Below are 25,688 nucleotides of genomic sequence, written 5' to 3' on the forward strand. Positions count from 1 at the left end.
ACGGAGTGGCGCGCGCGGGCGCATGCACGGTCGTAGAAAGGCCGTTTGAAGGACAAGGGTCACGTCTCTCCGAGCGCCGATATATATACGCGACACGGTCACTACCTTTACTACCTTTACCGTATAGCCGTCGACCCCGATGCAGTGCGACTGCCTGCCTGCCTGCCTGCCTGCCTGCCTGCCTGCCTGCCTGCCTGCTTACCAGCGTGTTCTCACGCGCGTTCGCGGACGAACGGATCGCGAAATTCTTTCCTTCTTTTTGGAATAAGTAGAATAGAGAAGAGATTGCCTTGGGAATCGGGGTCAAGTAATCAAGGATTTATAATGAAATAAATAATGTAAATTAATTATAAAATGAAAAAAAAAAGATGAGCAAAGAGCAAGGAAAAATCCCTTTTAAAATTATATATGTGTACATATTAATATACATCGTTTCAAAATCAATTTGTAGAAATAATAGAAATATTTAATAATTAATATAAGGAAATATGTATATTATGCATTATGTGCAGAACGCTTGTATTTGCATTTCTATTATTATTTACTTATAACTTTCTGCGTGTGAAAACTTTGAAACGTAATTAAATGATTTATCATTTTTAATATATGCATGAAGGAAAAATCAAATACGTTGGGATATTTTTAATCACGACAAATGAGGAAGATGAAAATCTGAAATTCTTAAATTATTTTTTTCTACAATCTACTAAACTACTTTATGTTGATGCATGCAGCTTATCTTTTTACGTGCGAGATCGTTAATGCCGTCGTACGTACGCGGAACAAGTGCGATTCTGCAATGTGCACCCACGTTACGCAGTTAGTTGGCTCGGCCATGCCAAGGTTGGGAACCTTATCTAAGCCTCAAGGTGTTTGACCCAACTGGGAAAACACATTGGCACTCCGCGGTGGCTTTGCATCGCTACGGCTGCTCGCGACCGATCCGCTTAAAGCACTGTTCACAATTTGCTTTCCTTATCGAGCGCAGCGATATAAAATGCGCGCTACAAACGTGGATTTTATTATTCGTCGTCGCGGAGATAGAATATCGCCGATATTAACTCTTTCACTATCGAGAAATAAAAATTGCAGTTCCTCTTTTATGCCTTAATCTAACGTGAAAAAAAAAATATTTCACTTTTCCAATTATTGATTATTATAATTGCATTAAAATATGATTTTTCACGGCATTGAATTATATTTTACTTAACTTTGTTTTGTTCGCATCAGGCGCTTTTTTTTTTTTTAAATGTTTTCCATGGAAATGTATCAACTCCACAAAATGCACCGCGCCATACTGTGACTTTATGTTAAATTCAGCGATGTATCGATCGAAAGTACGGCCTTTGAACGACCACGCTTCTTCTCGACGACACGAATTGAATTCGCGCGAGAAACGCGCAGAGATATAAATCGCCGCGCCGAATTCATTTACGAACGTAAAATATTGGATCGATCAAAACAACATACTCCCAGCCGTTCTCCGCGAAGAGATGTGAGGGGGCGGGCGGGGCGGGGAGGCGAGAGGGAGGAGACCGTCAGCGATATTCTTCGCAGATCGCGCTGCGCGGCGCGTCGATAAGTAATTGCGTCCAATTTCTCTGGAATTCGCTTTTGGGCCGAATGCTGCGACGATGGAGTCGCGTATCCCGCTCCCTTTTCTCCCCTCGCCGAAATTTATTATCCACCGTTATTCGCTTCATCCTTCCGCGCGAATCGTTCCGAGCGGTCGCGCATCCCAAAGAGCTACTCCTATCCTAAAAGATCTAGAGTTCTTCGCGCGAACTAACATTTTTTATTTCTATTTTCAATAGTTTTAATAATCAAGAAATATGACAAAGGAAACTTGTATCCTCCCCGCAAATGATCGATCAATCGATCTTGCCGCTGATCATTCATTCGAGCAATGTGCGTGATTTGATTCTTTTAATCGCGTAATTCCCCTCGCGATCTCGCGTCTCGATTTTATGTATATTGACAGATAACAATTTTAACGTGCCGTATCTCTTACGGGATGTATGCATATACGCCCGTTTCGTCTCGGAGCGGGACGATTGCGGCAGCTATACGCGCGATCGTATCGCATTCCAAACGAGATACTTTAGCCGGCGCTGTCGCGTGTCTCGGGACGCGTTATTTTTCTCTCATCCGTGTTTACACACGCTGCCGTGCAAACACCTTGCCGTATCGCTCTGCACGGCGATTGGTATGCAGCTGGGAAGGTCGACACTCGAGATCTGCGTACACTGCGCAAACGATAAATATCTGCGACTCTGTGACTCCGCGTTAGCCATTAGATGCTCGCGCGATAGAATTATTTTATTATTTTATTACAGCAATGTTTGTAAATTCGTATATGCCCCGTCAGTATTATATTTTACGAAATATAAAAAAGAAATCTAAGACGATTGTATCTCTGCGATTGAATTGAGATGAGATTCTCTCTAGTATCCAAAACGCGAATCGCGAGTTTCAGTTTTATAATAAATATATTAAAAAACACGTTAAATATATATCATTAAACAAGCTTGTAAAAGCATTTCGTGCCTCTACGTTTTTCGTAGAATTAGAGAGTTTCGAAGAAAATTAGTCTGGCAGTGCAAAGAACGGCGAGTAATTCTCGGCGCGGTCGCCGGCACCGATTCATTGAGGGATTTTTCTTAATCGGAATCCTTGGAAACGAGAACGGTTATGAAAATAAAAGGCTGCGAATGTACAGTCTTTAAGAGACAACCAGACAAAATAATACGTCTCTCTTCCTCTCTCTCTCTCTCTCGACGCTAAGAAACGAGGACACTTAAGAGTCGCGGCAAGCTGCAGTCAATTTCATAATTGCTTCTTTATCGCGATCTTCAGAGAACCGACAGAATTGCTTTATTACAGGGCTTTCAGTCAGTCTGCTTCCAATTTTCCAAGCACATGCGTCGCGTCGGCTCGCTCGGCATGCGCGCTGCTCGCTTGCCTTGCGGTGGCGTGGCCCACATTTAGTGACTGCGTTTATTGTATCGCGACCGTAAGATCGCAGGATGCATCTCGCGAGTGCGATCTCTCGTAATCTTCGTTTCCTCTCTCCTCGCGCGTTATTATCCTCCTTCCCCCTATCCCCCGGACTAGTGGCGCATAGTGATGGAAAGATCGTTTACATTAACGCCAGGCATTGTGACGAAGAGATATAACTTGAGCTGTATTAAATCAAATTTCATTAAAATTTTTCATTAATTATTTACATGTATTCTCAACAACGGAGCACACGATACTCTTTCGTACGCGATCTTTAGCGTCTATATGATTTTTGATAATTATTGCGAGACACGGCGTATTTATCTCGCGTTTGATTCGTCTGGTCCACGATAATAATTCAATGGATGAAATAAAACGCGCAGCGGCGATCAGTCATCAGGAATTGCTGAAAAGACTGCAGACGATCGCAGATAAACATGAAAATTTGACGACGACGACGACGACGACGACGACGACGGCGGCGGCGGCGGCGGCGGCGGCGACGGCGGGCGACGCGACAGGCGTCCTTGCTCCAACCGCTCGCGCTACTACCGATGACGTAATCGTCGCGATACCCCGCAATCTTGGCGCCGTGGTAAACTCGTAATATCTATTTTTATCTGTAGTGGAAGCAAGGGGCCTCCCCGAGTCCCCCGTCTTACCGTCACTCTATCTCTTTCTTTCTCTCTCTTTCTCTGTCTTGTGTGGACACCGCTTTTACGCCACACGCACCGAGCCGCAAAGAACGAGAGAAAGAGAGAGAGAGAGAGAGAGAGAGAGAGAGAGGGAGAAAGGGAGCCAAGCTGAGTTGAGCCAAGCCCCAATATCCGAGGAGACTCGAAATCGAACGACGCTTATTGCGGTCGAGATAAGAGCATGCTTTCGGTCGTACTTTTCGCGTTTTCATGTACAACGAAGTTTCTGATCTGGCATTCCGAGCGAGTTCTTGCAGTTAATGTTTGATTAGCTCGGCGAGACCGGTCATTAATCGGCTTACCAATCATCGGCAAAAGCGAGTAGCGAGAACGTGGAAGCTGTCTCCAACAGCTGTGCACTAGGTAACGCGAAATTTGCTGACTCGAGAACACACTTTGCGATAATTAAATGTTGTGACGCAATAAAACGTAAAAGAAAGAGAGCAAAAATACATGGTTAAAGTTAAATTAATTTATGTCGAAGTATTTAGTTAGATGCTAATTTAATATTTAAATAACTAATTTTTATATAATATTTCTGTAAAGTTATCTATCTTTTTTTTTTTTATTAAAAAAAAAGTTTCCATCTTCTTTCTAATTATCTATTTTCCAAATGAGATTACTTATTAATTATTGGCAATATATTAGTTCAAATAATTCGTGATTAGTATAGGATATTATAAATAATCTAGCATTATGCACACAAAAAATATCATGTTGATATAAATTTGAGTAATCATTTCATTAAATCATTTTAGGCTTTAAATTCGTACATTTCACATATTACAGTATAAAATGTAAAGACTATAATATATTATGAATTATATTAATATAAATTAATGCCATTATTGTGCATATTCGTTTCTTTCTTTTCTTTTAAAATGGAATTTAATATTTCACATTTCACGTTATGCAATATACATTACCATCTATATTATAGAATATAATATTAAATATTAAATGAATATTAATTTGAAATATTAAAAAAACGATGATAACAATATGGATTTTCGATGTTAATTCATAATAAAATTTATATCATTATTCTGGATTTATAAAACGAAAAGCAATCTGTATTCGATTGTTATGCGCCTTGTATACAATTCTCACGAATCCTTTTGTACTCGCTCGACTGGACTCGACCAGGCTGAGGGAACTGGCGCCGTCTCCGCGACAACGCCATCGGAGATGCCGTAACGGCGACAGCGTGGGACTTGCCGGCAACCGGTCCTTTGTAATACCGCCCGCAGTTTCTCTCCTCGAATAAACCTCTTTACCGAGAAGGAAGCCCTATCGTTAAGAAAGGATCTCGCCTGGGGAAATCTTTTATCGGGCTAACATCCGGGGATGAAACGAATTTTTGGAAAATCGAACACTTCCATCGTGTAACACACGGAAGTATTATTGTATTAAATGTGACCAAGTGAAACACTTAGGACTATAAAAATCCGAATGTATTAGAAAGATTACGATCTTAAAAATCTCTTCTTTCGTTCGTTAAGATGAATGAAGTACCGCATTCATTCCTTTCCTCGGTTTTAATCCATATCTTTCTTTTATTTAATATATTTCGGAGAGAGAAATTTTTCATATCTAATTTTGATACCGTGCGCCAATTATTTTCTAATTCCTTAACGACGAGAAACTTTTATAGACGTAGATTAGAAAGAGCGGCGCGAGCACGAGATTAACATCTTGCGCAATTCTTGCTAGGATAACGATCACAATAATGTCATTTGTAAATATATTGATGAAAAAGAGAATGAATGTAATGTTTATCTTCTTTCTTATCTTCTGTCCACAGGTGAGACGGGGCAAAGAGAATGGTGCACCCTGGCGTACTGGGAATTGGGTGGTCGAGTAGGTCGTCTGTATCCCGTGGAGCCGTCGACGGTGAACGTCTTCGATTCACTCCACGACGGCGACGGCCTCTGCCTGGCGACACTGACCGAAAATCACAATGCACCGCCCGCGGTCCAGCGTACACGCAGCAAAATCGGCCTCGGTAAGATTTTGTCTTAAAATTTTTTAATCTGTAGAGGAATGACGTCTTTGAAGAATACTGCTGCTATTTTCTACTTTGCTTCAAAAACTGTCCTTTCATATCACCTCACATCATCTAGACTATATATTTAATCATTAAAAGATTATTTAATAAAATATAATATCACTATGTAAGATTTTTTCAGTTATCAGTTATATTACGCAAATAGAAAGAAATATTAAAGTATATATTATATTTAATTAACAAAAACAAATTTTTTAATGTGATTTTCATAACAATATGGAAGGAAAATATTTTTATTCTATATTATTTTTATCATAAAAACAAATTCTGCAACGAAGAATTAAAAACAACGTTGCTTCGTAGTATTGATTTGTTTATAAAATTACCTGACTCTAATGGAATGCATTTCCATGACGGATCTCTCTTCATTTTCGCAGGACTAACGCTCAGCCAGGAAGCGGACGGTGTATGGGCATACAATCGATCAAAGAGTCCAATCTTCGTGCACTCACCCACTTTGGACGAACCGGAATCGAGGACTCTGTTGGTCTACCGGGTGTCGCCGGGTTTCTGTCTCAACATCTTCGATCGCGCCAAGATCCTGCAGCTTCCATACAACAGCGGTAGCAGCAGCGGCGGTCAGACCGCCGGATTTGCTGCTTCTGGCCCCGTCGACATTAATTCCGTCCGCATCAGCTTTGTCAAGGGCTGGGGACCCAAGTACTCGCGACAGGAAGTTACCTCTTGTCCATGCTGGCTCGAGGTGCTCTTGGCGCCGTGTAGGTGATCGTTCCCCAAGCTAGCCGGGCTGAAAGGATATCGTCAAGTCTCATCCCTAACTCGCGTCTCTTCTTCCTCCTCGTTGTCGTCGTCGTTGTTGTTGTTGTTGTGCTCGGGGAGGATCGCTGATAATGATGTGACAGTGGCCTTTAGCTCCGTCCTAACGAGAGCTTGTGTTAATAATGACTAAATAAAACGAAAAAAATGTGCCGGGGGCGACGTGCCAGCGGCATGTGCCGGGGTCGCCCCAACAACCCCAGCAGTCTTACCAAAGTACACACCGTAAAAGTAATACGTCTAGAAACAACGTCGCGTTCCATTTCGACAATAGAACGAGAGATAGAAACGAAGATCGGAGATCGCTTGCCGAGCGTGTTTATTGAGCGGAGGAACTTACATGACGAGTGGTACATAGGATCATTTTTATAAAGAATGCGTTTGATTCGATTTTAGTTTCTTTTATCCTCTCGATTGTTTAGGTCCATTGATATTATTCTTGAGACTCATGTGAGAATTTTCGACAAGGGAAATGGAGAGTCGGGCTTCCGGTAGATCTAGTCACTTGCGTTTATGGTCTGCATGCGCCGACTCGCGAAATCGCGCGCGTAGATTCTGTATTCGTGGCAGGGAAAATTCTCAGTTTTATAAAGATGAAACATGAAGCAAAGAATAATATCGATGAAACAAAGAGGTATGTAAATAAAATGTATTTTACGATTGCTCCGTTTTTTTTTTTTTTTTTTTTCCAGTGATTATTCAAAAATAAATTTTTTGTATAGTAGCTTTTATTTTATCAAACATTTGATAAAATTTATTAAAATAATGCAATATATATATAACATGTAAAGTAATTAAATATTTAGTTGCTTCTAAATAATTTTTTATAAATTATTAGGAGAAAATTATTCTCTTTTTATTGTAAATTTAAGTTTCGCAAACTCGTTATATCTCCTAGAACTTATATTACTGAAAACAAAAATAAATTAATATATTTGTTATTTATTTGTATAATTATGAGACTAATAACTAAAACTATAAAAAGTGATTATGCGTTTAACATGCATTTAAATTAGTTCTTATAAAAATTAAATCTTTTCTACATACAATTTTTATACAAATTGTAAAAAGTAGAATGTTATTATTTTTTTAAAATAATAAAAATATTTTAAAATAGTACTTTAATTAATGCAGTAGGATTTTAAATAATATGTAATTATTTGGTAAATATATATTTTTGTTTAAATAAAATTAATAATTAAAATTAGACTTAAATGCAACTTTTAAATTGACTAGTAGTATAATATGCACAAGCTCTTGGAAATTATTACAATGTGGAGATCGAAAAAGAATTTCTTGATAAACCGTGAAGACATTTAGTAGGCTAATTTTTTCTAATTGCATTTGTATTCTGCTCTAATTGTGTTTTGTTGCTATTAAAAAAAATCCAGAGACAAGGATTGAAATGTTTGTAATTATTATCGTCTTGTATCTTGTATTTCTCCACTAATATTGCTAAATCAAGCGCATTTAAGTCCATTTAAGCATAATTTTAATTATTTATTTGCATTATTGACGTTTTGACTACTTGAAATAAGATTATTTTTATTAATCTGAGGGATGTGCTTCAGTAGCATAAGTTCTATGACAAGTTATGAGATAAAATTGGAATCGAATAGTTTTGATTAGTGTTAAAACAAACGTGCCACGAGTTTTGAATGTATTATCTCCGGTCGTCGTTCGGTGCTGTACATACGTATAGTATATGTACATACACTGTGCCTTCCCTCCGTGGTGCAGCGCGTATTCTCGGGAAATAAAAGTGCGCCACGTGCCAAGCTCGTTTCGCACGAAAAATATAATACCTCCTCCTCCTTTTCCAGAGCTTTGTACTACAGTAATACAATGTACTGTGATAACAGTTCGACGCAAGTCTTTTGGTTTTTCTTCCCTTTTTTTACGGTTGACGCGTTGCGAAAATGAGAGAGAAACAATGCAGAACGAGATACGTTCACGTATAATGATTAAACAGAGGAAATTCTCCACATCGAAAATGAAAGAAACGGAATATTATTAATTTTGCGAAAATTATTTTCTCAGCTTATCGCGCTAACCGTCAAAATGTTTTGACTAAGATGAAAAAAAAGCTTCTGATTTTTTTTCTGTAAAACGCCGTTATACATATTTCTGGTTTTCGACGTGCAGGAAATTTCCTCAAAGAGATTGTACACGAAACGCATATATACAATATATGCGAACATTTTTTTTATATATACTCTGTAAATATGAATCGATTTTTTGAAAGAAGGAAAGAGCATACATAGTGTTCAGAACAATATGTTTAAGTACATACGATGTAATATGTACCAGTCATACGTATTCATTCATACTCGCGTACATAATACATACATGCATACATAACATACACACACACACCCACAATCGACTGATCGATCCGTAGGATTTTTCCGACCATTAATTTACTTTTGTACTACCGCTTTTATCGATGTAAAAGTGGTCGTTACTTTGTAATGACGATTGAACGGATTGAGAGCTACGAGAACGTTATATTGTAATGTGTATACGCCGCTTGAATGTTATATTAATATGTATACAGAGACGTATACACAAATGTTCATAGGTAGCTAACTGTGACAGAGGGAGAGAAAGAAAGAGATTGAATGAGAGCGAGAATCGGGTTAGATCATCAGCGAAAATAATTGTAACGACGATAAGAGGAATTCCGCCAACAAATTATTCACTTTGAGCGACTTCGCAACTTGCTTTTCGTAGTCCCTTTTTCACTGCCCCCAACACGTTATTGTGGTCGAGATCTATCTAACCGCCTCCTTTTTCCGCAATTAAGACCGAGCGCACTGCTGCTCATGCACTGCTTTGGAACGCGTTTAAAATGGTATTACATATATATATATATATATATATATATATATATATATATATATGTATGTATGTATGTATGTATATATGCTGCCGCGCGATGTAAGATGGTATTTCATGATTTACGAGACATGTCCGTATCTTCTCGAAGGAATGTAAGTTATCTCGATGTCATCGTCTTGAGCTCGAGATACTGATATTTGTCAACGATCTTTACATTTTTTTATACATATTTTTCTCATCACACTTAGCTAATATATCTGCAACGACATCTCTATAATGTTTTAATTTTCATTAAAGTTGCAGTAATTCGAAAAAAAGATAATGATATAATAGAAATAATTGAGGAATAAAAAAAATAATTTTAATTTTAAAATATATATTAAAGATAATACACAACGAATAATATAATACGAGGATCAATTTAATGCTAAATGTAATTTGTGTTGAGATTAGCAGATTGAGCATTGTATATGTTAACACGCACAAAATGCATAATGATACGTGCGGATATTTGTAACTCTTGCTCGCTATATCGCGCTTAAGCATTCAAAAGAGAGCGTACGCGGCCGTCGCGCATTAGGAACAAAAAGGAACTTACGAAGGCAGGCGTACTAAAATTAATGGTAAGACTGTCTTACGATGTAAATACCGCTACGAGAACGACTGAGCGCTTCTTCTTCCCTGCGATGCCGGTCGCAATAAATGCAAGAACGATTTCTTCTCTGTTTGAGAAATTTCAGGGAAGAAAAGATTCCCTTGTCCAAAAATGCGAAAAAAATTATTTCCGAGAAAACTTTTTGAAAGAAAAAAAGCAGATTGACGCTCGCAGACTGCAAAAAATCCAATACCAAACTCGCAATAATAAATCCGTTTAATAAATTATTAAAGAAGAAGTGAAAAAAAGTAAGAGAATACTGTGTTTAATTCATAGATCTTTTTGTCAAAGTTTTTTATATTTTTCGTCAATTTAAACTTTGCGGAGTTTTATTTTCGTTTGTTAAATTTAATGTAATTTTCGTATAATGAATTATTATAATTACAGTTTCTATATCTCTGTCAATCTTTCTGATATTCTTTGTACTGTTCTGCTTTTCTTCAATTTTCTTGGAATATTCATGGATATAAAAATATTATTTGTATATTGTACATACATGTAAAAAATTTTAAATTTAAGAATTTGATGTAGTATCGTAAAATTGTTGAAAACACGAGAGTCTACATTGAGATCTAAGTTAATTTGAAAAGGGAGCTCAGATGCGTGTGAATAATGTAACATCTTCGATGAAGATTTTCTCAGATAAGAAAAGCTAAATACATCTGTTGTATACATTCGTAATTTGCGTGAAACATTTTTGCATTTTGATTGAAAACATAGATTCATATAATGCATGGATTGTCTTTTTTCACTTTACCTCTATTCGTTCTGCGTTATTTTTTCCTTACATCTTCCCTTCATGTTTCGCCATCTTCTTTTTTTCTATAATCCTTGTTTTCCATCTATTCAAATCTTGACGTTCTGTTTAATTTTTTTCAATTTTTTATTGACAGCAAATCTTTTTATTTAAAAAGAATATTAAGATATTCAAGAATATTTTTTTTAATTTTTAAATTATATTATTATTGTTTTTTTTTACTTCACAAGACACTCTTTTGATATAAAAATTTATATATACATATATAGAGTCTCTAAATTTTGTGATATATTGCTTTTGTGACATTTGGTAATAAGCGAAATTATGTCAACAAATGGCTGTCTATCCCAAGCGCGTCAAGCAAGACTGATGTTTCCGATTACAAATAATTCATCCTATACGTCTATCCGCTGCGAGATTATTTCAAACAAAATAATTAACTGTCGTCAATCATAAAAAAGTCGGTCACTTGTTTGACGAATTACCGTTTCTCTTGTGCGGCACGATATGCCATTATTCAATAATACTAATAACAAGAATAATAACACTAATGTTAACGATCGAACAATAATTAGAGTCGTTTGTTAACGTTTACTAATTCTTAATTGCTATCGAACGACCGACCACTCCACGTGTCTCTGCGGGGCTAGGTTTAAATAATCTTTAAACCGTAGATATATACATATATACACATGCAATACGAAAGTTCCTTGTTGGCGAGATTAGATGCCTTCGAATCAATTAACAATTAATCACCGCGTTCCGAGTTTGACTGAAACTTTTTTGCTTGGAGAGAAAAAAAAAAAAATTACGCGACAAATGAACATTGCCAATTTCGTAAAATATTCGTATACAAAAATAAACGAGATAGAATTGAGCAAATGAACTAATGAAGGCAGCTAATTTCCCTATAAGGACTCTACGTCTGTGAAACATAGTGCCTTTACATAGCCGTTCATTGTTACATTAAATTAATGTTTAGAGCGACAAACAACTTAGCGATTATATATCACGCGATTATCGATAAAAAAACTAACTGTTGTTGATAGGTAAGCGCTTTCGGCATCGGTACGGTATTACTGCCCCCTTAATAAGAAAGCCTTCTTTTCGTCTTTTTTTTTTTTTTTCTTTTGAATTTATTGATTCTCTCTGCTCTTCCTTATTTTTCAGATAATTGATATATATACCGGATTGAAGTTTTGATAAAAAAAAAGAGAAACAAATTTTGATATATTTAGACAAATTTCCGCGATTTCTGCCGCGTTCTACGTTCTAGAGATACGCTTTAGGATGAGATACGTCCGTTAGGATGTAATAAATAAAGAAATAGTGCCTTATACCACGAGATATTGTGCTTTTCAAAAGTTCAAATAGAGAGAAAAGAGAGCGTTCTAAAACGAGCAATTTTTAGATTCTCCTTTCAATCGTATTTTTAACTTGTAATCTCGCAAAATTGATAAGACGTCATTCTTCGCCGTCGAAAAGAACTTACGTATATTGTTGACGCATTATAAGAAGCGATCATTTCGCCGGAAATCATTGCGAGCTTAGAAATGATTTAAAAAGGATATCTTTCTAGTTCGATTAGGAAACAATTTTGCAAAAAATTATCGATATTTCGGAAATGCGAGTTATACATACCTAAAAAAAAATTTTTAATTTTTTAATTACATAAGTTTGTTTACGCGTATCACATATTGCATTCGCCATAACAGCACTTTCGAAATTCGTCGATGTGAAAACAATGTTGTGCTGATCGATCACTCTATATGATTTCCGACTTAAAATCGAGTCGCGACGAGCGAAGGTTTTAAAGTTTTTATACCGTTCATTTAAAATATTTATAGGTAAAAGAGCCTTCGATAGTTGCTATCCCAATTCCTCATTTTCAATCACGCGCAATAAGATATACGCTAAACAAAATATATATATAAGATATGCATATTACATACATATAATTGATGCACGAAAAAGTGCACACGAAACGAATCGAAATGAAGTAAAGCAACGCGCTGCTGTATATATTGTATATAAAGTATGTACGCATGTGCGCGCACATATGCATACGTTATACATACTATGTATATATTATATATTATGTCGTCGGCGAGACGGCGATAATAATGATAATAACGAATGGTAGTAATAATATTATAATAATAAAGAAATCGAATAAGATATCGAATAAGTGCGAATAACGTAACGAAATAACGATATTATTAGATACCACACTCCCCGAGAACTCACAATACCCAGACAGCACATGTCCCTAAAAGACGACTTAAAGACTTCTTATTATCCTTTTGATATCTTTAAAATGTCTTTTGGTTTTCTTGTGCTGTCTGGATATATATTATTTTCAATATCATTGTATTCGATTCCGAAATCAAGTAACACATACTTACTAAGCGACGATCGTGTGTCGACGATCAAGAAAGAAGTTTCCTCTCCACTCATTTTTACGAGAAAGAAAACAAATATATGAAATTGCAAATTTGTACCTAACGTGTTATTCATGATCAAACACCAATCATATCACAAGTCCTATTGTAAATTTATATATATATATATATATATATATATATATATATATATATGCTCACATACATGCTATATTTTATATTAGTTATTATGCTTAATATATTATCCTACATTTTTTCTTGGCAAACAACACGCAAAACTTTTGCGAAGAGCATTTAACATAAGGAAAAGAAGGAGAGCAGACTGATGCATTTTCCAAAAATGCATCAGTCTGCTCTCCTTCTTTTCCTTTTTCACCAACAATTTAATACAAAAATAATGTTTCCTGTTGTGGATTGTTGTGCCATTTATTTTACGTAATTAGACACCGACAAATTAAAATGCCGTTTCTTTCTTTGTCTTTCTCTTTTCCTCCATCATTTCATTTGTAACATTTAATATTTTATTTAACGCTTTTTTTTTTAATTTCAACTATCATAACAAAGAGACAGATCGCTCTTCACATTTCTCTCATCACTAATTGAAACACGCATCCAAGACTACTATATACATTCCACACGCAGATGTACAAGATATAATTTTATAAATATCTGTTGGAATGGTTATTTACAAAGAAATGCGCAATTTGATTGACAACTGCTCGTTAGATATGAAATATATCATCGTTCAATAAAATCAAAATCATTAACGAATTGATTAATGATTGATAAAAATTAAGATTTATTATTTATCATTTAAAATTTTTTATCCAAATAGATATGAACAAATGCGTTAATTCTCAAAATAATTTTAATATATTTAAAAAGATAAATCTCTTTATATGTATAATTGTTTTGATTTCACTGAACATTGATATAAGATACAAGTTGAAAAAATTGAAATATAAACTTTGATAAAATCGAGAACTTGTTGATCGATGCTAATAATTATTATTTACAAATTAATAAGCGTGTATTTCATTGTGCATTCCAAATTGTGCGCAAACATCACAGCACATAAAAAATAATGGAACACTTTATTTGACACTTTTCAAGTTTAATATATCCTTTTCTTTTCTAGTTTTGATTTTCACTTTTTTTCTTTGCTCGGAATCAGAAAGCTCAGCATTCCGCCAACTGGAGAGAACAAATTGTTTATTATTATCCTTTTTGTTTTCTATTTTAGCACCACTCAATTTTGATAATTTGCTACTATTCCTTTAATCTATTAAAATCAATTTTTGCAAAAATTATTTAATAAAATTAAATGTGACAAAAAGATGATTACGAGTTTTTGCAAATATTAATTATATGTAATTCTTTTTTAATTTTTCTTAAACGAATCTAACATATTTTACTATACTCACATATGGTGATACCGGCCAGTAGGAATATCGGAATCTCGCAGCTGAGATCCAGCAGCATACCGAACGCTAGATTACTCATTACCGCGCCACATCTGCCCAAGCAGGCCATCATGCATAACGCAACGGCGGATATATGCGTGGGGAAGATGTCGACTGCCACGCTGGAAAGCACGATGTTTGCCGTGGCCACCATCAAGGAAAAAATGCACGCTGTTATAAGAATCTGCAGCGAGGATTTGACGAAGTACATACCGAGACCAGCGATTCCAGCTATAAACATTGTAGTCACTATAAAGAAAAAAATAGTCTTGTTAAAAAGATAAACCGCAGATCTTGAAAGAAGTAAGTTGGCAATAATAGTATTAGTGATAATAATTCATTGAATTCCATTTACCGGGCATTGTTCGACGACCAACTCGATTTGCCAGATGTCCGGAAATGACATTCCCGAGTAAGCAAACGGCGTTGATCGTCAAAGAATTAATAAATACCCGCTCATCTATGTGCGGCTTACATTCCTTTGTGGCTTCGCTCGCCAAAAGGACAAACGGTTCTTCCATAATAGTAACATTTTTTGACTGCGTATTGTATATCAACTCACAGACCGTCACTGATACATTCGGATGCGATTGATAATAGCTCTCGAAACGATTGAATAATTCCGGCTGCCAGAGACTAAAGCCATAGTACCTAAACACGCCGGTTGAAAAGATTGATTTAAAAAATATTAAATATTAAAAGATAGATTTAAAAAATATTTCTTTTTATATTAGTACAATTAAACATTTTTTATATATTATTATTAAATATAATAATATAATAAAAAGCAATAATATAAATGTAAGAATAGAAGACTTTTTTGCTGATAAGACTATGTAATTCTAACAAATATTTTTTAAATGATATTCAAGAGAGGGATGTGTATGCTTTTATAATTGAGAGAAACTCACCCAAACATGTTCGTAAAATAAATCGTCCACAAGAGAATGGCGTACTTTAAGAAGGGTGGTGAGGCAATGGTACGCAATTGCCACCAAATATTTTTCAGCAATTCCGCTAACATATCCGATGAGGAAATTGGTGTCTTATCCTTTTTTGATTTGAACCCGACTTCAGAAAGGAGTTCCTTCACCTAGGTAAAGACACATTGCGCCAGTTAAAGAAAGATATGCAATTTAATCCAGAAATGTTATTCAAAAAGTGATCATTATTTTCGCACTCACTGGAAATTCGCTTTTATCACGTCCAGTGTTCACCGCATAAATCTTTTGGAGAATCACGAGCGCTTCGTCGGTTTTACCTTGCGATAACAGGAACTTTGGACTTTCAGGATATAGAGCAGTTATTGCTGCTATAATGAAAATCGGTATGCTAATAACACCAAGGAACATTCTCCAAGAATTGTATCGAATGCCGTAGAAGTCGAAGGATATTGGTAACGGTATAATAATCCATGCCAAGCCTGGATAAAATTAATGATTGTTATAAATTAATAACTTATGAATCTATGATAACATATTTAATAATTTATATCAATAATATATCATCAAAAAATGTAACGCACATTTGATATAAGTTCTTTATATATTGATAATAATAAAAAATTATTACCAGGTAATATCAACCAAGCAAAAGTGAAGAAAAAGCCCAGGAAGCAAATGCTTTTCGCTCTGTATTTCTCTGCATAAAATTCACCGAGGTACGCATATAACAAAGAACCAGGTGCACCCATTCTAAAATTAACAGAAAAATTATATGTGGCATGACAATGTCATGTTTCATCCACAGATACTTGTTACTCACAAGAATCCGCTTATGATTCTAAACATTAAGAATATCTTGAAGCTTTGCGAGAAAGTTGCAATCAGCGTCAAGATACTATCGGAGAAGAGAGTCAACAACAGGATATTTCTTCTCCCGTAGGCGCCTGCCAAAACTCCCCAGAAAAGAGCGCTGATCACCGAACCTGAAGAGATCAAATATAAATGTTAATAATTTAAATGTAAACTTCAGAAGTCTTTATGATTTAAAAGAGTAAATTTTGAGAAAGAGAAATGCAAGTTTAATAATTCTGGAATTTTACCTAGGAGAAAAGCGACGTTCAAGAGCCCTTTTTCCTCAGATCCCATGTCCAGATCACATTCGGCTGACGGCAAAATGTATGCGTTTGCACCATATTGACAGCCGACACAGACGAACATCACGCCGCAAACCAATAGTAAAGTGTACTGATATTTTCCATTTCCTATGAGCGAGAAGTCTAATTTAAAGAAGCTAAACATTATGCAAAATGCATAATTATAAATCAATAATGTAGCAAGAATTTACCGCATATCTCCATCGCTTTCTCAAAATCTGTAGTTTCTTCTGTGGACGCATTGCGATTTTCTTTTTCTAAAAAAATCAAAATTTTCTTAAATTTATTTAAAGAAAGACAGAAGTATGATAATTATTGTAAATAAAATGCCGTGTTTCGTAATAATACATTAAATCTAAAATTAGATTTTCTTTATCCGATATCTGGTTTGTGTTATGAACACGTATTCGTACCGTATATCGCACCGTCGATGTGCGCGAAAATCATGTAAGATTCAAAGTTTTATAAGCAAACATATGCGTACATTCACAATTTGACAATAGTCACAATTTTGCGAAGATATGTCACGTATATACGTAAATCACGTATATGTATATATTAATAATGTAAATTGATTACGCACGTCAACATTTTCCTATATTTGATCGCCTGCATTATGGAATCGAAAGAATGCGCGTGTCATTCGCATTCCTTAAATGTACGTTTATGATCCACTTATTAATTTTCATAATATATAGGCATATTTACAAAAAATGATCTTGGAAGAAGCATGGAGAATATTAGGAGACATACTTTTTTTCACACGGATTCGGATTAAATAAATAAATGTCGACAATCACCGAATTACACAGGTGCGTATGCTAATCACTTCATTAATTGAGCGCAATATCGATCAATAAGGAGTTGTTACAAATATCGACAAGGAAGAAATAATTTGCTCTTATTATAATTAATTATTTTTTATAAATGACGCGAAATTATATCACGATAAATTATCAAAGTGCGGATTTTGTGTAATTAATTAGTATTTCGAATAAAAATCAAAGTGTGATAAAAATAAAAATTATAAATAATATAAATTTTTTTATAACAATTACTTTTTATTAAAATATAAAAAATTATAAAATATTGATTTGTTACAATCCTTACAATCTTTGCAATTCTTAACAATAATTAGTCTTCTAATGATATGGGGTTAAATATATTTCATCCAATGCTTTAAATTTTTCACGGACCTAAATATATAATTTATCATTTAGATTGAAATCGCATAATAATACCCATATTGCAAAATTGATTAAAATAATTATTTAAAATAATTGATTAAAATAATTAAATTAAATTCATTAAAATAATGAAAAGTAGTTAATTGCTTATAACAAAAGAATCAAGCCAAGAACCAAGAAAAACCATAGAAAAGAAATAGCAATAAATTTCGAGTCTTTCGAACGAATTTTGATATATTCGAATACACATTTTAATTTTATTTTTAGAATAAATATAATTGAGTAAAATAAGAAAAATGTGTAACGGTTCAAAATGCTCGATTTCAGATTCGATTATTGTATTAAATTATCGTGATTCATTTCAATGATTTTGGATTAAATTATTGAGATGCGACTCATTTCGTCATTCGTATTTGTTGAAATAAAAGCACATTTATACCTTTATGTTTGCCTTCTGCGATGCAATCTTATTTTCCAATTGAAATAAACGTAAACCGATATGTTGACGCAAAACCGTCTTTATGCATGCGCCTTTCTGTCCCAATGTCGCAATTCAATAATTATCTTGCGTAGAGATGAATGCTAGCTCACTAAACGTTACATTGCTTGTTGCATAAGAAATTTTACTGTCGTTACATACACGAAATATAACAACAATTTGTCACAGTAAATCAAGCTATTTTTAAATTCAAATTATTTTAATAATTGTGATACTTTTTTCACAAAAACTTATATGCATAAATATGCAATTTAATGCAAATTCCACTAATTATAAGAGCTATTGAACAATGAGACAAAAAATGCAAACATGAAGATGACGTGGGACTGAACGATGAAATGCACGTGCGCTCGACAAAGAACTCGCTGGCATGACTTTGATCGACCGATTACACGTAAAGTGGCGAATTAAGGGATAATTACAGGCATAATTGTTCTTTACCATTTCGAAGGAATCGATGACGCAATTGTTACATTACAACTTAGCCGACGTTGAAATGTGGCCATATTTGATAATATTTGATATTTAATTAAATTAAATGGATATAAAATGGATATAAAATGGATATTAAATGGATATAAAATATAAATAGATATAAAATATAAATGGATATAAATAAAATAAAATTATTATATAATGAACTTGTAAATATGACAAAATTGTTTAAATGTATAGATAAAAAATATAATAGATAAAAAACATATTAGCTCATTGTTGTAATGCTACTAATTATTCCATAAATCGATTAAAAAAGTTCAGCATTTTTACGAGATTAAAGACATTACATCGATGATATTAATGATAATGATAATGAGAAAGCAAAATGTTTGTTTTTGAGAGAAAAATATATATATAAAATTTTTTTAATATTTGCTTTTCTGTTTACATAGAAAAGCAAACTGAAAACTTGGTAGCGAGATAATAAAATACGAAAGCAAGAATGTCATCGAGGCAATGTTAAAGAATCAGATTTTAATCAGCAATCAAAAATATCTCATCAGTTGTGCCAAAATAAATGGGAAATGATTTTAATCTCCTGACACTGAAATTTAACCTCACACAAAGATTCTTGCTAAAACAGTTTCAACAATTTAATATAAATTCTATGTGTATGCGTATGTGTGTGTGTGTGTGTGTGTATTTGAGATTAATTTAAAATTTTGTACATATACATATATTAATATATATAATTTTTATTTTATATATATATTAATATTAAAATTTAAAGAAATTGTGAATTTCTCGATTTTATATAATTCAAAATATATGATACATATATTAATACATATATATCGCAACAGGATAACTTTCGATATCTATTTCTTATATTTTAATCAACAAGTCCCATAAAAAATATACGAAATAAAGACTGACCTACTGACAGGGAGATGGTGGAGATGCGGCTGACCATGATGCAGCACCGGGAAAAATTTCCAAGAGCAGTGTCCGGTACTACGATACAGGCGCAATCTCCTAGGTTGCACGACGAAGAAGCCTAATCTGCGACTGCCGATTGTGGGTGGTATAGAAATGTCGTGACCTGCCTTGGATGTCGCTCGTCGATGACGATGGATCGACACGTCGACCGAAATCGTCGCCGCGACGCTTTAAATATTATGTCATGCGCGAGCGCGAACGCGAATCCGAAAATACTTCCCCACTTTTTTGCGCCGATCACAGTCATTAATCGGAGGGGGAGGGTCAAGAGCTCATTATTCCACGCGAATATCACCTGTGTGTTATAATTACATATGTAATTATTAGCCAGAATCATAAATACACGCATCATAAAGTACTAAATCTCTTTATCGTGATTCAATTAGTAAGAAAATTTAATATATTTTTTTTTTAATTTAATATATTTTTATTATTATTCATTTAATATTAACTATGCTGCTATTACTTTGTGACGTAAAATACACGAAATGGCAAAGATACTTGTAATATTTTATTTTAATAAAGCTCAATAAAACCAATGTTTATTAAAAGTTGCAAGGAATTTCTGAAAATTAGTTTCTAAAAACTCTTTTTAATATATGTACATATAATTTCTTAAAAATTTCTCTATTCATAAAAAATTTTTAATATTATATTAAATTATTATTCTTTTATTGGAAATAACAAAAATAGCGTTTTTACACAAACCAGAAAGAAAAAAATAAAAATCTTATAGCGGTGATTTCCTAACTTGTTGATGTTCGACTTTGACTCGATGTATTAACATTTCTTCAAATTTCGTCGCACTTCTGCTTACGCATCATTAACTTTCGATAATCTCGAACTAAAAAAAAATCTTCAAAAAAAGATGTACATCTGTTCACGTAGGTTCCCATCTGTAACGGAAATCACGCGTTACAGAAGGTAACTGAAATGAGGAAGAAACTGAGGAAAAATACGCGAAAGCGAAAAAATTTTCGTTTGAATTGATTTGTTTAATTAATTCGTTATTACAGTTTGCCTTTATGCGAAAAAGCTGTCAAGAATCCGTCAGGTGGAAAAGTCAATCGGCGCGTGATCGGTTGGATAATATTTGCTTTAATTGCAGACGAAATTGCTCCCCGGCGAACATTTTATAAATAATCGCGCTCATATTCGCGATCCATTCGATTTCTTTCTCCGCTGCTCCAAGTGTGTTTTCTCTTTCGCATTTTAAGCTTCGACAAAGGGCTCCATTAGCGAACTCCATTAGTATTATTCGCTTTGCCGCTAGAATGCTTCGTATGATGTCAAGTGTAAATTCTTTGCAAAATCCTTTTTTTTTACATTTGAAAAATTTGGGACGTTTTCCGCAAGAGTTAAAACAAAAGAAATTTTTAACACAGAATATACAATTTAAGCTATATCTCTTATTGCTCAATCTTATTGCTCTATCCAAAAATATCGAAGATTTTTAAACGTTAAACAAAGTTAAAAAAATTTTCCGTAAAATCGATTGATTTTACTTGTCCATACCCGTAATAAAAAAAAACTTACATTCTATCTAAAGTTGCTTAGATCTTTAATTACGAGTAACGTTATTTAAATGCGTTTATTTAAATGCGCTGTAACTTTATACTAACAATGAGTATGCACCAATCATACATACATAAGTGCCGAAGAGGACGACGTCAGCAATTATAATGTTTGTCATGGGTGCGGTTCTTCTTTCATTAAGGAGGCCAGAAACCCTTGAAGAGTTAAAAATTGACGTATGTATGTCCGTTGACCTGAGAATTAAGAATCGATATCCCAACTCTTCGCTTTTCTCTTATTATCATTCAATTGTGATTATCTATGTATGACAACTGTTTCTCTGCTTGCATAAATAATTCCTGTGTACGATAAAAAATATATAATTAAGATTATATAAAGTTTGTAAATGTATAAAAATAATATATATAAAAATGAATGCCAGTGATGCGAAAAGTGTCCATCTCTGATTGTAAAAGCATTTACAACTTATTTTATTATACGCACTCATTTATTAAAATGGAAATATATATCACGTATGAATATTATTAATATTAAAATGTATAAAGCTAAATAAAGTAAAAAAGCTCTGTATTAATTTTAATTTATTGCTTTGATGCTCATGCTTCTCTCTAGAAAAATCTATTCGCCGGCAAATACGAAAATTTTATGTGCATCTTTAGATCACGTGTTATGTGTAGGATGAAAAATTGTTAAAAGATTATTAATCATAAATGGACATAATTTTTCATTATATTACATATTACGTTTATAACAAAAGATTAATACAATTGCGACAATATTAGGAAACACCGAATTCGATCATTTGTGTGTTTCCGATCCACAATTAATACAGACGTACACCAAATGGTAATTTTATCGACAGTGTCGGAAATGAAGGCTACTATAATTCTATGTAGCTTCTGAAATGAATGTAGATGACGCAAGAATATCACGAAAAACGTCCAGGATGATCGCTCTCAGATCCTCGTTTCTGTACGAGGTTTCGAAAGATAAAAATAGATTTAGATGGCAGCCGCATACACAAATTTAATGACATAATAACAGAATCCCTATTCCCAACGTGAAATATTGCACAGGATTGGAATTGTGATAAAAGTGGTGTGTTTTTAAAAGGTTGTAAATAATTGAAAAATATGGCTACTGTGAAATTTGGGAAACATTTGAAAGAATTGAGAATCCTCCTCTGCCAAACATCGAAATCTAGTCAAGGTGTTAGGTAAAATCGATACCGAAGCGATAGAGGCGATGGTCTGTGATCTGAATTAATTTCAATCCTGTCAACTTTTGTGTATGTTACAGAGACTTTATTGAGCAGCAATATTTGTCGTTGAAGAAAAATAATCCAAGATTTCCCGTTTTGATTAGGGAATGTTCGTCAATCGAACCGAAACTTTACGCGCGTTATGGTACGTTAAAGATGAATATTATAATTTTTTATAGATAATATCAATTTACAAATAACGCTTTTTTCCTCGAATAGAAATACTTGTTCAAATGTCTTTTATTTTTACATATTGTTACAGAATACGGTGTAGAACGTTGTGTGCCCCTGTCAAATCTGAAACCTGAAGAAGTACTCGGAAGAGTTCAAGAGTTAGCATCTCAAAAATAAATACTTTCTAAATATATATTATATGTATAGTATGTTGTAATAAAATAATTATATCAATATCTCAAAGAAGAATAGTATAATATCAAGTAAGAAATTAAAATCATTTATAGAAATCTTGAGAGAAATTGTACTTTGTATACATATTAAAAGTATACACAGATAGAGAAAATTTTACAAGATTGTAAAAAGAATTATCATTTTCTAAAACAGAAAAATATTTATTTTATTTTTTTATGTATATATTAAGCAGTTGTTCTTTTAGAGCATGTGCTATAAAAGATTCTTTGTAAGTTTATTTTGACAATTATAATCTAAGAAAAAAACAATATTAAAAAAAAAATTGAATTGAAACATTCCAATTTAAGTTAGTAAATTATATATATAAATATATCTATATTTAAACTTTGTACTGTAATAAACATAAATAGCACAAGATCTCTTTTATACAATTACAATATATGTAATTGATATAGGTTTTAATTACATTATACTCACATTAAACTCATTTAACTTCAGGCAGTATGATAATTCCTCTGCAAGTATGAAAATATAATCTCTTTCGAACATAATACTTTTCACTTTTTTTTAAGTGAACATTAATCTAGGTACATTAATCAGATTTCACATCTACATGTGCACGAAAGCCTGCCTGCAGACTTTTATCTTTTTTGTCATAATTATATGCCTATAATATGGCTTTAGTTACACAAAATGAAATCTAATTCATTTCTATATTCCTTTTGGTGGACTAAAACAAATAATTTCAGTCTACAAATGGTGGTAATCCAAAATCTTCTGGCTTAAAGTCTTCCAGACTTTTTAAGACCAATGTAGCATTTTTATTAATGAGGTCTTTAGGAAGCTGAGGGTCCGGCACCATCACCACTTGCATTTTAGCAGCTAGAGCAGCCTGCACTCCATTTGGTGAATCTTCAAAAACTAGGCACTACAATGTATATAAAGAAATAGATTAATTTCAAGTAGATCTAAAATATATATAAGTCTACAAACCTTTGAAGGATCAGGATTATCGGGAAAACGTTTTGCAGCAATCAAAAATATATCTGGACTTGGTTTCCCACGGAAAACCTCTGGATCAGTACCACCATACACTTTATGATTAAATACGTTGAATATGTGGTTCCATTTTTGGGTTTTCAAATCGCTACTTTCTTTGCTTGAACTTGTAGCTAGTGCGAGAGGTACATTATTTTTTTTAAGATGCAACAGCAGTCTTTCTGCACCTATATGTAATGTCTGTATTAGAATCAATTAAAATATAATGCTAAATTATTTTCAATTTGCTTCAACTCACCTGGCATAATTTTAGATTGAGGAAATATTTCTCGGTATATAGAAGCAAGCTTTTTCTCAACTGCTTGCAATGTAATTGGCAGTTGTAACATATTTATTATAGCTTGCACACCTTCAGTGCCTCTTAAACCCATAACTTTTGCTTTGTGTTCCCAAGTAAACGTTTTCCCATATTCTTGAGTAACACGATTGTATGCTATTGTATATAGCGATTCTGTATCTACAGAAGAAAATATCAATTATATTGTTTTTTCTTATTTTTTAATAAAATATTTCTGATTTCTATAAAAAAAATTAATTCTAAAAGAGAAGTTAATATTCAATATTAAGATATTGATATTATGTTATGCTAATATCAATAAAGTGATGTAATAAAATTTTTATCGATATAAAAATATTTTATAAAATCAAATACACATAAATATTATTTTTCTCGAAAATTCGGAAAGTATCTTTACCTAATAACAGACCGTCCATATCGAAAATGCAATGAGTGACGCTTTTGAAATTCGTTCTATCCATTGCACACAATTTAATTTCTACTAGGTTATCCAAGTACTTTGCCGAAGACTTCGTAGAAATCTGTATTCAAAAAACTATGTAATATATTTTTATTTCGAGGAAAAATAAAAAATTATTATAAAAATGAGAAATATACCTTAGAATATGCGACTGATTAATGCTATATTTTTCGTTTCTCCTTCGTGATTCCGTGATAAGGTACTTTGTACTTGCACTAATACCCGTGTCCTGCGACGTGTAACCTGATTTCGATATATAGATGTGGTATCGAACGATAGATGTCTCCCTCCTTGATTAATATATCACTTTCTTTAACCCTCTCAACAGAATCATTGAGCAAAGAGGAAGCATCATTGTTGTTAAAACACAGATGTATATTTATTATAGACATCTGTGTTAAAACACAGATCCTTAGTGATTATCTCAAATATATTACATAAAATATATGTGATTGCACAAATTATTTACAATTTACATTAAAAAGATACTGTGAAAAAACATAATTACAAGAATGCAAAATTATATAGCATATATAAATTGTAGCTACAATATAAATTTTTATTATAAAAATTCTTGAAATGTATTTAATAATAAATGTAGTTTAACAAGTGTACGTGTATAAATATACACATACCAATTGTAATATTCTTAATACTAATTATGGTATACAATATAAAATGTATGTGAATATTTTATCTAGATTTTTTATTCTTTTCTTTCATTCGTTATTCTAATATTTTTTATTTCTTCTAGTTTTTATTCTTATATACAAAAGACTGATACTTATTCACATAATAAATTTTTGTAATTTCTCCATATTGTTGT

At 33.3% G+C, this 25,688-nt stretch overlaps 4 protein-coding genes across 4 annotated transcripts in view; 2 read left to right on the forward strand and 2 right to left on the reverse strand.

Annotated features, from left to right (window-relative positions):
* The window catches only part of LOC126858438 (mothers against decapentaplegic homolog 6), a 39,455-nt gene extending 31,875 nt beyond the window's left edge, over positions 1-7,580 (forward strand). The window contains exons 4-5 of the mRNA XM_050608775.1: positions 5,500-5,700; positions 6,141-7,580. Coding sequence (XP_050464732.1) covers positions 5,500-5,700; positions 6,141-6,490 — 551 coding nt within the window. The 3' untranslated portion in view covers positions 6,491-7,580. The remainder of the gene's footprint in view (positions 1-5,499; positions 5,701-6,140) is intronic.
* A 5,971-nt stretch (positions 7,581-13,551) lies between these two features.
* LOC126858442 (synaptic vesicle glycoprotein 2C-like) lies at positions 13,552-20,206 on the reverse strand. The gene is made up of 10 exons (XM_050608778.1): positions 19,817-20,206; positions 16,948-17,013; positions 16,703-16,864; positions 16,423-16,585; positions 16,231-16,352; positions 15,843-16,081; positions 15,570-15,751; positions 15,014-15,309; positions 14,620-14,907; positions 13,552-14,389 (listed from the first exon to the last, which is right to left on the reverse strand). The coding sequence occupies exons 1-10, from the start codon at positions 19,851-19,853 to the stop codon at positions 14,343-14,345; spliced, it is 1,602 nt and encodes a 533-aa protein (XP_050464735.1). The 5' UTR covers positions 19,854-20,206; the 3' UTR covers positions 13,552-14,342.
* A 2,203-nt stretch (positions 20,207-22,409) lies between these two features.
* On the forward strand, positions 22,410-23,086 carry LOC126858480 (NADH dehydrogenase [ubiquinone] 1 alpha subcomplex subunit 2). Its single transcript, XM_050608846.1, has 3 exons — positions 22,410-22,631; positions 22,715-22,821; positions 22,939-23,086. The coding sequence occupies exons 1-3, from the start codon at positions 22,549-22,551 to the stop codon at positions 23,025-23,027; spliced, it is 279 nt and encodes a 92-aa protein (XP_050464803.1). The 5' UTR covers positions 22,410-22,548; the 3' UTR covers positions 23,028-23,086.
* A 446-nt stretch (positions 23,087-23,532) lies between these two features.
* On the reverse strand, positions 23,533-25,186 carry LOC126858471 (pseudouridine-5'-phosphatase-like). The gene is made up of 5 exons (XM_050608831.1): positions 25,000-25,186; positions 24,800-24,923; positions 24,343-24,561; positions 24,039-24,271; positions 23,533-23,973 (listed from the first exon to the last, which is right to left on the reverse strand). The coding sequence occupies exons 2-5, from the start codon at positions 24,861-24,863 to the stop codon at positions 23,791-23,793; spliced, it is 699 nt and encodes a 232-aa protein (XP_050464788.1). The 5' UTR covers positions 24,864-24,923; positions 25,000-25,186; the 3' UTR covers positions 23,533-23,790.
* Positions 25,187-25,688: the final 502 nt, after the last annotated feature.

This window comes from Cataglyphis hispanica, chromosome 25 (genome assembly GCF_021464435.1).
Source record: "Cataglyphis hispanica isolate Lineage 1 chromosome 25, ULB_Chis1_1.0, whole genome shotgun sequence".
Taxonomy (NCBI): domain Eukaryota; kingdom Metazoa; phylum Arthropoda; class Insecta; order Hymenoptera; family Formicidae; genus Cataglyphis; species Cataglyphis hispanica.

Excerpts from the sequence above, each read along its gene's own strand:
- LOC126858442 (XM_050608778.1), bottom strand. The coding sequence starts at position 19,853 with ATGGTCAGCCGCATCTCCACCATCTCCCTGTCAGTAG. Across the intron at positions 16,082-16,230 it reads TGCTTGGTTGATATTACCTG|GCTTGGCATGGATTATTATA; the intron begins GTAATAATTTTT and ends AATTTTATCCAG. Across the intron at positions 14,908-15,013 it reads TGGTCGTCGAACAATGCCCG|TGACTACAATGTTTATAGCT; the intron begins GTAAATGGAATT and ends TTTTCTTTATAG.
- LOC126858480 (XM_050608846.1), top strand. The coding sequence starts at position 22,549 with ATGGCTACTGTGAAATTTGGGAAACATTTGAAAGAATTGAGAATCCTC. Across the intron at positions 22,632-22,714 it reads AAATCTAGTCAAGGTGTTAG|AGACTTTATTGAGCAGCAAT; the intron begins GTAAAATCGATA and ends TGTATGTTACAG. Across the intron at positions 22,822-22,938 it reads GAAACTTTACGCGCGTTATG|AATACGGTGTAGAACGTTGT; the intron begins GTACGTTAAAGA and ends ATATTGTTACAG.
- LOC126858471 (XM_050608831.1), bottom strand. The coding sequence starts at position 24,863 with ATGGATAGAACGAATTTCAAAAGCGTCACTCATTGCATTTTCGATATG. Across the intron at positions 24,562-24,799 it reads TATGGACGGTCTGTTATTAG|ATACAGAATCGCTATATACA; the intron begins GTAAAGATACTT and ends TTTCTTCTGTAG. Across the intron at positions 24,272-24,342 it reads TCAATCTAAAATTATGCCAG|GTGCAGAAAGACTGCTGTTG; the intron begins GTGAGTTGAAGC and ends CATTACATATAG.